Source organism: Rhipicephalus microplus, chromosome 2 (assembly GCF_043290135.1).
Source record: "Rhipicephalus microplus isolate Deutch F79 chromosome 2, USDA_Rmic, whole genome shotgun sequence".
Lineage (NCBI taxonomy): Eukaryota > Metazoa > Arthropoda > Arachnida > Ixodida > Ixodidae > Rhipicephalus > Rhipicephalus microplus.
The window spans coordinates 263834099-263850526 of record NC_134701.1 but is presented as its reverse complement, the minus strand read 5'-3'; the positions used below and the strand labels follow the sequence as shown (position 1 = coordinate 263850526).

The following is a 16428-nucleotide window of genomic DNA, read 5'->3' as shown; positions in this document are numbered from 1 at the left end:
GTGTAACAGCTAAGGTGGCAGTGCCCATATGTCTTGGTAAAATAGTCCATGATGTCTAACAACACAGAGACTACGAACTTTCTTGCAGAAACATCATCATTATCATCCTTTTTCAGTAGACGTGCACGAAAATCAAACACTTCAAATGCGAAACGAATACGAGTACGTCGCTTTAAAGACGAATCAAATATCAAATGATCAAGAGAAGCCTTTTTTTAAGCAGTAATCTTTTACTTTACCATATGGTATTTATGTTGAAAATAGTACATTTGTTAGCTATTTCAGTCTGTTATTGCACAAAAAAAAAAATAAATTGCCTGTACCAGTCGGGAAGTTATGACTGTGCTATTGAACTTGTGACTATAAAGCTTTGGTTTAAATTCACGTGTTGAACAATTTTTTTATACCTCTTTTTATGTGGTAGCACTGCATTACAAAAAAAAAAAAATGCTTTTGTAGCTGCGTTGAGTATGAACTAAGCTGTTGGTTTTATTCCTGCTTTGGTAGCCACATTACCATGAGCTGGTGAAATGTTGCAGTTAATGCCCATGTAGTACTTAAACATCTAAGCAATTACTAAAGTGCCCTTGGTCGTCACAGTTCATCCAGGTTACCCCACTATCAGTTCTAGCCCATAAAACCCAAGATGCTATCTTTTTTCTTTTTAATATTCACCTCTTTTCCCACCGGTCTGCACACTAAGGCCAATAGGACTACTTTGGGCATCTTCAGATACTCATTATCTAACTTCTAGGGGTGCTGACAACCCCTGTAAAGTTGTTTGCGCCGCGTAGCGCACGTGTCTCGCACAGAAGCCATTTTTTCAAGGGTGACAACCGCTGGACGATAGATGGCGTTGTGTTCGCGCTGAGTACCACTGTTGGTAGAGTTGTAGCGCCGGCGGGGACCCCTGGCGGAAGGCACGCCTTGGTGGCGGGCGAGAGTTGAGCGAGCCTCTTCTGCACGTGGAGGTTGCCGTGAACGGTTGTCTGTAGCGTGGGTCCCCGGTGCTCGGCATCGCGGGCTTCGCGCCGGGGTCCCACGTGGTAAGTCAAGGGTTGGCGCCGCCGCCTTAGGCGTGTTTGTCGTGTTATTATGTAACGATGTCCTAGCGCGTTCATTACTCATGTGTTGATTCGGCGAACGATATCGTCGTTCAAAAGTACTTAAATAAATGTATGTATGTTGTTTGGTTTGTACCGACTGCGTCTGCTGTGTCCGTTCACTCCAAGAGCATGACGAGGCGCTCGCCTCGTGGAGACCCCACAAGCTTTCCTTCATTCTCTTTCTTGAGAACTGCGCGCTCGCCACTTTCCTACCAAGAGTGCCAGGTCACACTGATAGCTGTATGTAATTTCTGAACAAAGAGTACCGGGCATGCGGTGACACCTCAATGAAAGCAGGCGAGACAGATGCTTACTGCTTTGACACAAAGACGCCCCAAATATGCCTTTTTGTTAATGAATCCACAACTTTCGGTGGCGAGAGTGCTATTTTGCTACTTTAAGCAAACTGGCTGCTGATGAAGATAAACTGATGTTGACAAACAGTGAGATCACAGCAACAAAGTTACGGAGGATTACATCGGGAAACGCTACCGTGTCAGTGTGGTGCGTGTAAAATGCATTCCAAAAGCACTGATGGGAACACAGCGTAACTACACAATAACCGTCTCAGAATTTCGTCGCCTGACGTGAGCCACCATAAGCAACTGAGAAATGTACATGATGCGTGCATGTACATTTGTAGAGCGATCAATTTGCGAAAACCGGTGCAGCTACACTAGCTATACTTCAATACAACTTTAGAATTCTGTAGCACTTCCTCCTCAAAGGTGGATGTACCTACAAGCCTGTCCCAACAGGCATACTCTCTGGATTGACGTCATGAGCCGCGCAGCCACTAATCCTGCCCTTGGAGAACATTGCTGAATGCATGAGTGGGACCATTTCTTTGGTCACGCAGGAAATCGGCTGGTGCTCGTAAGTCCCCTAGGCGGGGCTTCTCTGTAATTATAAGGTTGTATCAGATAGTTGCGTGCAGTGTGTCGCCTGCTAAGCTTGCTCCACCAGTGCTGCTTGCTATAACGTACCCATGCCAATGTCACTGCCCTTGCACAATGACATTTCTTCGTGCTCGTTCAGCACTGGACTGTGCAAAGGTGCAGCAAGCATTTTGCTACGCCAATGTGGCGTCGTAGGCAAGTGACACACACTTTATTGACATGGTCCCGCGCACAAGGGCGCGGCAGCAAATGATGTGTTCGGCACATCTACAGAACGCTTACACAAGTGGTGACAGAGGAAAACCGCAAAGCCACACACACTGCTAAGCAGGTAGTTTATGATTTAGATTCCTTAACATACTTGTTGTTGATAGATCTGTCGCAAAGAAGTGCCATCACATTAGTACCCGTCATCACGCGCCTGTGTATTTCCATGTAGGCATCATAGCACTCGCGCTGAAGTCATAGTAATCACTGCATGGTCGACTGCTGATCAAATTATTATAAAAGTGCAAAATTGAAAATTCTTTTCAGCAGCTTAAACAACCGAATATTTGAAAAGTTCGAATAAGTGATTTATTCTGAATATTCAAAATTTGTTTATTGTGTGGTAATCTTCTATTACGCATATTATGCATGCAATATTTGACTGATACAGTGAAACCTCGATTATATGATTTTCAGGGGACCACCACGTGAAACCGTGGTACTATAATTGAAAAACTAAGAATATAGCAATGACACTCAGCCTTGTCCCAAAAATGGGTATAGACCGCCTAAGTAAGCCCATGACACGACCTTGTGCCTCTACTAGAAAAATAGATTAAATTATTCTTGCCAGCGACAGTTAATGGCAGCATAACTAAGTTGAAAGAGGTGCAAGTGAATCGCTATTTTAAAGTTTAAAAAGAATTGAATCTAACGCGCATCTTTCTACCGATAAATAGAATCTGAAAATTGCCTGCGCGTGAAAACGAAACCGAAACTGTGTTGCCAATAGCCTCCAGTCAGAAGACTCAGACACAGTGTCATCACTATCACATAATGGCAACCGGCCACGAGTGTGCGTAGAATGCCTTCGTGTGCGACTGAGCTATGCACGTTGTAATTTGTGGCCTTGTGAAGTGCAACTAGTGATGTCCGGCTGTTAGTATGAACGTCAACGTCAAGTGCAAGTAATCTTTCACAGTGAAAACAGCTGCGTCGCGCCTTCATGCGTCCGCAGGTCTGTGCCTGCGAGTGCGACAAAGGCAGGAGATCAGCTGTATGTCAACCAAAAAATGTTTCCATGGACCAAAAACGTTAAAATATCAGCTTTTCGGCCGACTGGAGCTACTTTGTGTGGATAGAGCTTGACTAGGTAATGGCCCCAGACACGCGCACACTCGATAACGGCGTAGAAGCGCATGAACTTTTAGGAGAATAAATTTTCCATTCCAAGAAGACATCTGCCTCCTCTACCTTTCTAATCATCAACCTAGGGGAACACAAGTCTACACTTTGCACTCATGAATATTTGGTCCACGCTTGATTCGAGTAAAGGTTTTTTTTCTTTTGGACGAAATTTGAATGTCGTCGTAAGATGCGGGGTCGGCGTAAAACTGCGACATATAACCAAGGGTTATATTACATTATTCCTATGGGAATTTTGCCGGGACCTAACCAATTTGTCATAAAATACAGGTCCTCGTGAAACCGGGAGACATATAATCGAAGTTCAATTGTATTCAATACTTTAGAATATTTGCACACCCCGACTTTTCATCGCATATATGCCTCTTGCTAGACAGTCTCTCCCAATTATTTTCTAGTTTACGCTATCCGGTTTAAGCTAATTTCATTTTAGCCCAGCAAACTTCTTAATTTCATCTTTCTATCTCGCTATCTGCTTTTCTCGGCTGTATTTCTCCTACCCTGGCAGCTGCACCATCACTCTTACTGTGCAACTGATGTCTGCCTTATATTAAGTGGTCATCTCAGGTCCATTGCTTTCATTTGATGTCATGTCAACTAGAATAACCCTTATTTGTTCACTAAACCATCCTCCAACCTCACAGTGTAACTCCTAAAATTTTGTGTTCCAACTTCATCACATGGACTGCATACCTAAACATGTACACATGCAAACATAGACACATGTGCATGCACACACAGTTAACATTATGAGGCCTACACTCGAATATTATTAAATCTAACATGGCAAAACCAAGAATCGTATTCATTGTCCATTCTTCGGTACTTCAGTATACCAACAATGACCTTACAATGAGTGCTGTTTCATCCCTCTACCTTCAGTAAAGCATAAAGTATGAAATCTCACCTGTTTAATTTCTTCGCGTTCTTTTTCCGTTTTGCACTTCCCTAGCTTTTCAAGCAAAAGCTGAAAAATAAGAGTAATGCATGAGCACATAAGCAGGTGTTTGTCAATGTAACAAACAAACTTGGGCTATGCAACAGACACTAACTTTAACAACTTACCTTATACTGTTGAAGATGCTTTTCTAAAAGCTTTTGCCTTTGGCTTTGTACTTCTACTTTTTTCTTGATTACCTCCTGAAAGCAATATAAGCAAAATCCAAATACTTAGATGCAGTTAGATCTGGAGCTAAATCTAAATGACATGAACATGATTAGCACTGCCTAAAGCATTCATACCCATTACATTGTAAACAAGTGTTGTTTAAAAGATATTGTAATGAACCATCTATAATGAGGGCGTTCACATTCATCTGTAACTTATAAAACCTTGGTCGTTTATAAAAGTTTATGCTCCAGAAGTTTGGATGGCATTCACCTATCTTCAAAAACATCTTTACATTGTAACTGTTGCTTTTGTCAAAACTAGGGTTGGGCAAATAGTAAATTTTAGGTTCGAAGCGAATAGTGATTTTCAAAGAATTATTTCAAATCGAATTCGATAAAGAATATATCACATATAAAAAAATGGCCATATTTATTATGACCTAACTAACTTGCACAATATCTTTTTAACAGAGCCTCTATGCAAGAGATTTCTTAATTTTTTTTCCATTCAAAGGGAGTCGAAACAACTTTGAGAAATAGCAGGATTTGACTTTCAGTACGATGCAAGTCATAACCTGTAAAATACGTAACATTATTCATTACAGCTAGGGCAAAACAGGCCTTTAAATTAGAAAATAATCGATCGATTTGAGGATAATATGTTCATTTAAAGGAACCCTGCAACAGTTCTTCAAGTTGTCACAAAATGAATTCACTAAAGAAGCTTATTGCCTTATGAAGTAACCGCTGCAAAATTTTTAGAATCTCTCCAGTATGAGTGGAGTTGCAAAGATTTGCTACATGCTCCAATAGCATTCTCTCTTCTCGTCCCGACGAAAGAGCTTGAAGTGAAGCCAGGAGAAATGGCATAGCGAAAGAATATACGCCCCATGCTTGTTGTGACTTTGAGCCCTCTTTCTTTTCTCTTTTTCTTTAGATATGCAGATTTCCGTGCGATCGCGCATGTACGCGTGGACATTTCCCGGCCACCCGCAGCGGCCCCAGTAACCACCGAGCGTCCCATGCTCAAATAAATCAGTGACTGGTAGAATGACTGTGACTAGCGATTTTTGGCATTGTGGCATCATTTGCTGAGAGAAGAGAGCAATTTTTATCTGACTTTCAATTGTGAATTCCAGGTCGCGTGCTGTGCTATAACATTTAGCTCATGTGTTCTCGGTAGCCTCCACTATCGATCGGCTGCATTTGCTAACCATGCTCAAAAAGTGTTGCAGGGCCCATTTAAATTTGGAATGGGGCTTCGCGGCAGAGCAAATTTTTCTTGGGTAAGTGCCTTCATGGCTTAGCACTGCTATACTGCAGTGAAAACACCTTAACAGGCAGTTACGTGCAGTTTAGTATACACCTACTCGTTCATGTCGAATACAGTAAACTCTCACTTGTACGAACGTCGGTTGAACGAATATTTCTGGGTAACGAACATTTAGAAAATCCCCAGCGATTTTCTTAGGCATTCAATGTAAAAATCTTTCAGTTAAACGATCAAAATAGTGAATTTTTCAGTTGAACGAACATGATCCTCGGACTTAGGCTCATTTTTAAAATCAATTCAACGAATTTTTGTGCACTGCAGCACTGGCATAGCCAATGCGAGCTGCCACTGAATCGCCCACCCGCACCACCGAGGCAAAGTGGCCGTGCGTGTGACGAAAACGAGTCACGTGCACATCAGTTTGCCGCGCACTGCGTCTTTTTTTTGTCTGTCTCATCGGCATCTGTCAGCGCCATATTTATTTCGGGAAACAGCGGCGCATTTCACGCACCGTGCGCAGACTTTCGTAGTGAGTTCAACGAAATGCAAGCAGTTGACTCTGTCAGACAAGCTCAATATCCCTCAGTGTCTTGACAGCGGGCAAAGGCAAGTGGACGCTGCGAAGGGATATGGAATTGCACCGTCGACGTTGTCAACGGTACTCAAGCAAAAAACGAAGCTCGAAGGAGAAACTACGTTCAATCCTAGCAGGAAACGACTCTGCACGGGACATTTCAAGGCAGTGTAGGATGCCGTCTCACTATGGCTCCGCGACCTGCGATCCCAAAATATATCCGTGTCTGGCCTGATTATACAGCGCAAAGCGGAGGAATTCACTCCGATTCTGCACGTTCGTGGCTTCGAAGCAAGCAGCGGATGGCTTATCCAATTTCGGGATATGCATAAGATCACATGGAAAACTATTTGTGGTGAAAGCAAGGATTCTGACCATGAAGCGGCAAGAACTTGGAAGGATGAAAAACTACGGGATATAATTAGTGAAAATTCACTCGATAACATTTAAAACGCCGACGAAACTGGTATGTTTTATCAGGTTTTTCCAAACAAGACAATGGCATTAAAAAATGACAGTTACAAAGGCGGGAAGCAATCGAAAGCGAGTATCACTGTGCTGTGATACCGTATTTACTCGATTCTACCGCGCCCTCGATTGTAACGCGCACCCGATTTCCACCGCGGAAAAAAAAAAAAAAAAAACCTGTAAGACATCGATTGCAACGCGCACCCATTTTTTTTTTTTTGCTGGCCCGCACGATCACCCCACTCGAAAAAACGATTCCTTTCGGGATTGTCTTCCATTTAATTATGAGGTACGGGCGAAGCTTGTGCCCATCTGACGTGTAAAAGAGCATTGCCGTCACTGTAGTTTTACCGTGGACCGATGTCAGCACGCGAACTTGCTTCGCCCCCTTCTTCTCGACAGTTGTGGTGCCAGGCATGTCGAAGTAAAGAGGCGTCTGATCGGCATTCCAGATTTGCCCAAGCAGGTAGCCGTTGTTGCGCCGCAAGTTTAGGACGAACCTCTGAAAACTGTAAAGCTTTTCATCGTACTTCTCCGCAAAAGTTTTCGCATATGCATGTTCCCCTTCGGAGGGAAGATCCTTTCCTCTTCATATAGTGAATTAGCCAGCACCTGCTCGCTTTAAACAGGCTCCGCATTAGACTTTTTTCTAAGACTAATTGCATAGCCCACACTTGGAGCAGTTCTGTCGTCATGGGCCGCTGTGCCTCTCGCTCCTCAAGCACATACCGTATATACTCGTGTAAGGGCCGCACTTTTTTTTCGAAAATTTTGCTAGGTGCGGCCCTTACACGAATCAGGCCGATTTAGTACAGGCAGTACAGGCCAAAGGTCTGTACTGTTTATGCAACAGTAGCAGAGTGCAAGAGTCACAAATGACATGCCAGAAATGTTTTTATTCGGATTCCATTTCGCTGTCCTCGTTCTCGGAGGAGCTCGCCTCGGCGTCCGCGTCTTCCCAGAGACGGTCATCTTCGGTGCCGTTCATGGAGTTCGAAATTCCCGTTACCTTGAAGCTTTTAGCAACTACTTCTACTGACATGGCACGCCACGCATTCAAAATCCATTCACACACCTGTTGGAGCGACGCCCGCTTCAGCCGTCCTGTAGGGGTCTTCTCGTGGACGCCTCCAGCCATCCATTCAGAGTAACATCGGCGAAATTCCACTTTGAATGGTCTGTTGACGCATACGTCGAGCGGCTGCAGCACACTCGTCAGGCCACCGGGAATGACGGCCAAGTCCGTACGAGTTGCGGCAACTCGGTTCTTGACGCGGTCGGTCAAGTGGCCCCTAAAGCTGTCCAAAACAAGGAGGGCTTTCCGTTGTAACAGCCCTCCAGGTCTGTTTGCCCAGACGGTCTTAATCCAGTCAACGACCAGTTCCTCGGACATCCAGCCCTTCTCTTGCGCACGTACGACGATTCCCTGAGGGAACTTCTCTTTTGGGAGAGTCTTCCTTTTAAATACGACGTACGGCGGAAGCCTCCTGCCGTCTGCCGTGATGCACAACATCACAGTGCACCTTTGGCGTTCTGCACCAGTCGTGCGCACAGACACACTTTTCGCACCTTTTAAATCCACTGTGGTGCTTTCCGGTGCATCGAACCACACAGGTGTCTGGTCCGCATTCCCAATTTGGGACAGGTCGTATTCATGCTCCCTCCTGAGAGCATTCACGAAGCGATGAAACTTAATGACGTGGTCTTCGTACTCGCGCGGCAGTTTTTGGCAAATCGTCGTTCGGCGCCGAATAGAAAGCTGGTTACGGTTCATAAACCGCGTAGCCCAGCCCCGACTTGCCTTGAATTGTGCCGGGGGTATTTCCATGTGGCGAGCGATGCTGAGGGCTTTGACGCGTATCATGTCAGTCGATACGGCGTAGCCGTCCCTTCGTGTGTCGACGACGTAGTTGACGAGCTCGCTTTCGAGTTGCGGGTACTTGCACTTTTTCCCGCGAAACGCCTTTCGGCTCCTGTTAGTAGCGGCGAGGGCATCTTTCTGATTCATCCAGTAACGCACGCGCTTCTCATCGACGTCGTACTTTCGTCCAGCTTCCCGCTTCCCGTGCTCCTCGGCATAGTCAATCACTTGCAGCTTAAATGCTGCAGTGAATGATCTCAGATGCCGGCCCATCGTCCGTCACGTGCGCTGGCTTCTGCAGGGTTCACTACAACCAACAAAGTGACACCGACGACACCGATCTGAAGTCGCGCTGCCAACGTATCGACACGATGCTAGGAACGATGCCAACAAAGAGGCCGCACAAGGCAAATATGGCGGCGCGCTGTCAACAGCGTGGTCGGCGCGTCGGCGGAAGTAGAATAAAAGCGGAAAGCGGAAAAGCGTGCAGCGCCATCTGGCTGTAAATGAACTAACTACACTTTTCTGGCGGGACATTTTGAACTTTTGTTTTTTTTTTTTTTTCGAAATATCCGCTTTCAAAGTTGGGGTGCGGCCCTTACACGAGGGCGGCCCTTACACGAGTATATACGGTACTCGCGGAGCAGCTTTTCAATTTACGGAAACCGACCCTGCTGTGGTTCACTGAAGCCTTTGCGTGAAGCTTTGCTGTCGACAATCTTCTGCTTTTGTTTCCGCCGGTCCCGCACGCATGTTTCGAGAAGGACCGCGATGCGGCCCGATTTCCGTCCGTTTCTGCACACGCGATGACTTTTCTTTTAAAAGCGGCATCGTGGTGCACTCGAGTTTTTGGAGTCGGCCCTTCCACGTCGTCGATGCTAATGCACTACTAGATGACGAACTCCTGAGCACACGTACGAAGTGCCGCACATGGGAAACACATAGGCAGAAATAGCCGACGCACCATGCCGACGCACCATGCCGACGCACGTAGGGGGCGGCCATTTTGGATTTGCGATGGCAATAGATTGACCGTAATTTTTTTGTTCGTACTCGATTCTAACGCGCATGCGATTTATGAACTCGCTTAACCGGAAAAAAGGTGCGCGTTAGATTCGAGTAATTACGGTACTTGCTGCATAAGCTAGTGGCAGCCACAAGCTCAAGCCCGTAGTGGTAGGAAAATACATGAAACAGTGATGTTTTAAAGGTTTCCCTTCACTTCCATGCACGTATAAAAGCAACCAAAAAGCATGTATGACCAGGAATCTCTTCAGTGAGTGGCTGCTGATCATCAACGAAGAAATTAAAAAGGCAAAAAGAAAGATTCTTTTGATTGTTGACAATTGCTCCGCACATCTTGTCGATCCCCATTCGAGCAATGTGCGTGTCGACTACCTCCCGCCAAATTGCACTGTTGTGCTTCAACCGCTCGACTTGGGCATCATACAGAACTTGAAGGTCGACCGATGGCAGCTCATGCAGCAGATTTTAATTAATAAAAGGATTGGGAACAATGGGCCCATCAATGTCAAGCAGGCGGCCAAGATGGTGACAGGCTCCTGGTGGTCAGTGTCACAGGCTACAATTAGAAGCTGCTGGCACAAATCCGGCCTTTCAACAAGTAGGATGCAAATGAGCAAGAAAAGTACGATGAGGTCAGTGAGCAGGAGGAAGAGAACAGCGCGGTCATTGACTCTGGAATGTGGAAAGAGGTCTGTCAACAGCTGGACGTTTACCGTGGTGCTTAATTTGAGGCTATGTGCAGTGTGACAGGAATCTTGTCCCTTGTGCAGAAGTATCTGATTTAGAAATTGTTTCGAGTGTTTGTGCGGAACCAGAAGAAGAGTGCCACGAGGAAGCCGTAACAGCTGAGGTTGGTTCAAACTCTGTAACTTTAGCTGAGGCAGTAGAGTATGTTAGAAAGTTGCGAGACTTCGTGTTTCAGCAACAAGCTGTGCCAGAGGCACTGCGCAGAAATCTAGATTCTTTGGAAAAGTTCATCTCTTCTTGTGCTTTAAGGGCACCAGTGCAAATGAAAATCACAGATTTCTTTTTGAAATAAATTGCATTTCACACTTTTCACTCTAATGTTTGCTGAGCCCAATGCTGTTCCATATTATAGTGATTATTCAGTTTAGTGAATATTCAGTTAAGTGAAATATTTCCTTGGGTCCCTTGAAGTTCGCTCAATTGAAAGTTCACTGTACTTGGCACAAGCCTAGTCAAAACATTGGCTCCATCTTGAATCGTTGCTCCTTCAGATACCATCAACCCTTCTATCTACAAGTTTAGCTTAAAGAATGACATGCATTTGTTGAGTAGCTCAGCTAAAATAAAAAAAGGCTTCTAGTGCTCACCGTCTTCTGCTCCTCCTTCGTACGTTTAGGCAGGCCAGTGTTGATAACATTGTTCTTTTTCAGTGCAGCAGGGTTGAACACCGTTCGTGACAGGTTTCCAGCGATGGGGTTGAACACAGCAGACTGCACAAATGTATAGGGTGTGTTGGTAACTTCAGAAAAGGCTTCTATGTTATTTGTAACCAGCCCTGTTGGCAAGTTTTCTTTTGAGCTGAAAGCAGCATGCTCGCCAGATTGCTGGCAAACAAATGACTGGCCAGTGCATTTGCTATTCTAAAAAAAGATCGCAAATAGAAGGAAGGTGAAGTGCATCAGTTAAAGGTTCTGCAAAGCTTTAACAACACACAATTGACCACAGGGCACTGAAAAGAGGTAAGAGAGTAAGCGGTAGCAAAGGAGCACACTCAAAAACACAACACTCCTGAGTGACATTTCTTTGCCCAGGGGGTTGCCCTGCTGTATACGACACAAGAATGTACAAATTTGTTTAAAATGCAGAGTAAATTATTGTTAAATGGAGAAGAAACAATGTTGAATACTCAGTTACCAGGAAGCAAATAGAAACAAATTTCATCATGTTATGTCAGGTCCTGCTGACATGCTGAAGGAATTCCCTACGGTTCTGTGTAAGTATGCATCAGTGTTGCAGCAGTAGCTGAAGTTGTTTGCCAGATAGTCATGCTCTCTTTTTACCTCACGGTAAATGAGCAACGACTTTGTGACAACACAATGATCCAGCCTATGTGAAGCCCGAAACAATGGTGTGCTTAAACGTCAAGCAGGTTGGCAGATTTTGGTTCCACATTCTCTCAAACGAAATCACCCACAAAGATTTTATGAAAGAAAATTCAAGAAAGAAAAAGAGTGTTAACAATCTAAGAGTTCATGCATCTAAAAACAGGATAGTTAAATGCAGAAGAGTTAAACGAGGCCTATACAGACAAAACCCTTTATAAGGGACACTGACGTAAAAGACAAATGGGTATAAGAAACACAATTGTGTTTAGATTGAAATAAGGGTTCATAAGAAAATTCATACATAATAACCTGCATATAAGAGACATCATATATAAGACGAGAATCGCTGCTCTGTACATGAATCTTATAAAGTGGTTCAGCTGTATACACTTCTAAATTCTGAAATCTTTGCATATGAAAGACAAAAAATATTGTATTGGTTCAAGGATCGATTTTTGCTTAATGCAATTTTTTTTCTGAGGGGAAAAACAACATGTTCAGATTCCTTCCTGTTGAGTAGAGTCAGGTAAACAGCAATGTCTTATTTTCACAAATATCAAGAGAAATAATCTCCCATTTTTCCACTTATTGCTATTCCGAGTTTCCGTTAAACTCATGTTGTGCAAATTGTCAGCATTCTTTTTAGCCCAGACCACAGCAGGACTAGAAACGCGCTTTCTGTCTTACGGCCTCCGCAATTGAATTCAGTGCATTGGTAGCGTTTCTCTGTGGCTAAAGCCACTGCTCAACACGAGGGGCGCAGCGATTCTGCCATAGTTCAAAGCGTTGTTACCTGCTGCTTGTGGTCTGAAAATCTTCTTTATTTTTCTCCGCTATGCATCTACTTTTGCATGGCCTGCAATCACGAAGGCAATGGCAAGCAATGGCAGAGTCACAGCGACAATACGGTGCTGTGGCGGGGCGTGCAAACACGTGCACTGCGAAGGCCATAAGACAGAAGGCTCGCGTGGCTTTTCAGTCCGGCCTTGCTCAGGCAAAGCAGTGACTTCCTGAAATAAAAACCTTGGCTCCAGGGCTAATCCTTGAGCTTTAATATGACCAATTAAAGTTTTTCAACTGTCTATCTCCAAGAAACCTTAAAAACAGGTTTGCTCTGTGGCTTCATACTACTGATGCACTTCTTCCTATTCTATTCTTCCTATTCTTCCTGCGACATCGTTTCCTTTTGCAATTACACACATGCGTTTGTAATTTCTGGAAAGCTCCTGACCTTTTCAACAGGAGGTGCCCCTAGCCGATCCTTTATGCTCTTGGTGGGTTGTACCTCCGTCGTGACAGTGGCAGCTGTGGCACCATTGGTTGGCTGGTTAGCCGCACTGGCATTCCCTGCAGGAGCGGAAGCGGCACCGGAAGTGTCTGGAACAGCAGATCCACTGCCGTTCGCCGTGGGCGCTGCGTTCCGGTCTTTGTTGTGCCAGAAGACTTTGATGAAACGGTTGTTCAGCACTGCTTCTGTACACCGATACGCAGCGTTGGCTTCGGCATGGTTGGAGAAACGAATCAGTGCTGCCTCGGGATCTCCATCATAACATACCTAGAGAGCCCAATCAAAACTTGTTATAGAATGAATTTCAACCTCATTCTATATTTTCAAAACCTCATACCTGTTTCAGAAACAGCAGTGTCTACTGGGGTTGTTATATATTGTTATATAGCAGATAATTTTAAGGGCCCTTATTTGGACACTCTCACGAATTGCTTGAACACTGTGCTCCGGGAGATTAAAAATTGGTGACATAGAAACCACTAAAGAATTAATGCTCAGAAAATACAACCGATCATGCTTTGCCCAAAGCATGAGGTACCTTAAAAGAAGGTTGCACAGATACTGACAGCCAATTTTTATGGTGCCCGCTTTTTTAGCGCAACGAAAAACTAACCGGTAAGCGAAATGGCAAAGTGGGAAATGGCACTATATATTTGCAATCAGAATTTTTTCATCTGAAGTGAATATGAAGTCGTACACTCCCATGCTGCAAACAGTGAGCGCAAGAGCGGTTCGCGTTTGAGCGTGGTGGTTTTTTGCGCATGTGCCGCACCTCGACTTGGTCCACTGGTGGCTGCAACGACAGCGCCGCTTCTCGCCTTGCAACTTCTTTTATGTTGCGAGCACCACTGAATTCATAGGGGTTGGATAATAATATACATACTCTAACTTTGAGGACTAGTACACATGACAGTGTTATAACTAGCAATGTTATAGACATCCAGCCTGGAAGGGACACTCCAAGCGCATTGCTAGTTATAACACTGTCATGTGTCATATAACACTGTCATATGGACAAAGACGAAAGAAAGTACGACAAGGTACTAAGCTCGTTCTGTCCGGAAAAGAGAAGGAATAGATATGTTGAATGTAAATCATGTGTTGTGTATATGCTGCCTTTGTCATGCGGGAGGGTTTACATAGGACAAACGGGGTGGTGCGTTAATGTTAGACTAAGGGAGCACTTAGCTTCTTTGATGACTTCTGGCAGTCTGCACTTGCCACATCATTGCAGGGAGTGTGGCTGCCAGCCGTTGGTGGACAAAAGTAGTTGTTTGTTTGGCCATCGGGACATTGTACTAGAGAGGGGATAGAGTCTTTTTACATTGAAAGGAAGGCATAAAGATGCATTGGCAAGCCGGCTGTGGCACTTGGTGAAAAGGTTAGATACTGGGGTTGCTGTCAGGTTAAAGCGATTGTTAGAATTTTTCGACTGTCATGCATGTTTTAGATGTGATCATCATTTCTTTTTCCTTTTTCTTGAATGAGTCCATTTTCTTGGTGATTAGATTCTTCTTTGTACCCTGTTTGCTTTGCCGTGCAATTGGTATGGTGAGCCATGGGACCAGGTCTTCTGCCTGATATATGTAGGTGTTCCTTCTAATAAAATTTAGTTGCTAGTTCAGTGCCTTGTCGTCTCTTCTTCCGTTTTTGTCTGCATATTTGCGTTGTTTTACACCCAAGCATGAACCACCAGTTAGCCCAACTTTCGTTTCTACTGCTACACCTACTCTGGAAACTAGGTTCTAAAGCTTCAATGTTCTTCAATGGCACTATTGCGCTATGTTTTTCAGCCAAAACATCACGAATTTCGTCACACTGTCTATTATCAAAATCTTTATCTTAGTAGAAAGAATAGGCGAACAGTCGCATCATGACGTGCTGATGCAGCGAGGTACAGGTGACACGCTGCCGGCATGTCACTACTGTGTTGCAGTGAAAATGTCTTATCTTTTCGCAGGCGTGCATTTTAGAGCATCACTTTTTTTTTTCTTGTTTGCGATTGCAGCAGCGAAGTTCGGTGTTCCCCCTTGCTTGCGGCAAAACTGTGACCTTGTGTTGCTGGGAAAAATCCTCCTTGGAGCCGCAAACTAGCCAGCACAGCAAACGACGAGCCCCAGTTATACTTTGAATAATTTTAAGTTCCTTACATCCCACTTTTTGTATGTTCTGTTAATTCAAAAACCCGCTTAGTTCGAAGATTTTTCACCGTCCCAATAACTTCAAATTAATGAGGTTTTACTGTAAGTGGGTTTGATGTATCCCTGTCCAATTGCATTTACTTTGCATCTTGATCTTTGATGACAGCATATGATACGCATGTTCAACCTGGTGCTCTGTGACAGACTTAACAAATGAACAAATATAACAAAACACGACCCACCTGAAGGTTGACAATGTTTCCAAAGCGTGAGAAGTGGTTGTTCAGTTGAGTGATTGTGTTGAGAGCTCGTGGTACCTTACGCACTTCAAGTTCACACCGGTCGTAGTGGTTGGGTGCCCTATTGTTCATGCCGCCACGGCCGTAGTCCATGCGACCGCGACCACCACTTCCATGCATTCCCCTAGAGACCAAACGGGACATGGTTGATGCGGCTGTTTCAAACATTTCACAGAGCTAATTAAAGCAGTAATCACTCCATGTGGCTGTAAAACACCAATACTATGCTAAAGGCTTAATAATAACTTGGGAAAAAGAAAAATGTATGAGGAAGGAGGTGTCCACGAAATGCAAGAAAAGTACTCCTGTCACGTTCGTTCCTCCTTGTCCTTGCCTTGGTCGCACTATTCTAACACAAAAAAGGCACATATGAAGGACTTTACAAGCACTGAAGCAACTTCTGAATTATGGATTGAAGGCAAGCAATGTCTAAAAAAAAATTCTTTAGTATTTGCAAATAAAACCTGATAAAATAATTAAGCATGTCATGAAATGTTGATGAGCTTTAAAGGCCCTGGATATAGCATTTTGATATTTGAGCATTTCTAAATGTGGAGGCAAGAAGCTGCCTTGTGAACCTGGCGTTACTATCAGCAACAGTGTAACAGCACAAATATGCTTAAAAATAATGCTCCTTGTGCTTTGCTAGCAAATGATCCCCCCTTAAGCATGCTTTTAAAACAATGCAAACATGGTATTTTTACACTTGTGGGGTCTCAAGATGATAACTGTGCTCTCGAAACACACATCTAACAACAAAACATGTCTACAATTATTAGTACACGTTTACGCCGATGAGCTCACCAGACGAATCTAATACTTTACTAACATGCCAACATACTAACAGTCAGATTTATAATTGCAATACAGCACACAAACAACATAACTCATATATAAA

At 44.2% G+C, this 16428-nt stretch overlaps 1 protein-coding gene across 3 annotated transcripts in view; it reads right to left on the bottom strand.

Moving 5' to 3' along the window:
* swm (Zinc finger protein swm) overlaps nucleotides 1-16428 on the bottom strand; it is a 104568-nt gene that overhangs the window by 26467 nt on the left and 61673 nt on the right. For all 3 annotated transcript variants that reach the window (XM_075880662.1, XM_037421072.2, XM_075880673.1), the window contains 5 exons: nucleotides 15474-15654; nucleotides 13034-13357; nucleotides 11065-11187; nucleotides 4484-4558; nucleotides 4326-4385 (listed from right to left, as the gene is read on the bottom strand). In XM_075880662.1, coding sequence (XP_075736777.1) covers nucleotides 4326-4385; nucleotides 4484-4558; nucleotides 11065-11187; nucleotides 13034-13357; nucleotides 15474-15654 — 763 coding nt within the window. The remainder of the gene's footprint in view (nucleotides 1-4325; nucleotides 4386-4483; nucleotides 4559-11064; nucleotides 11188-13033; nucleotides 13358-15473; nucleotides 15655-16428) is intronic.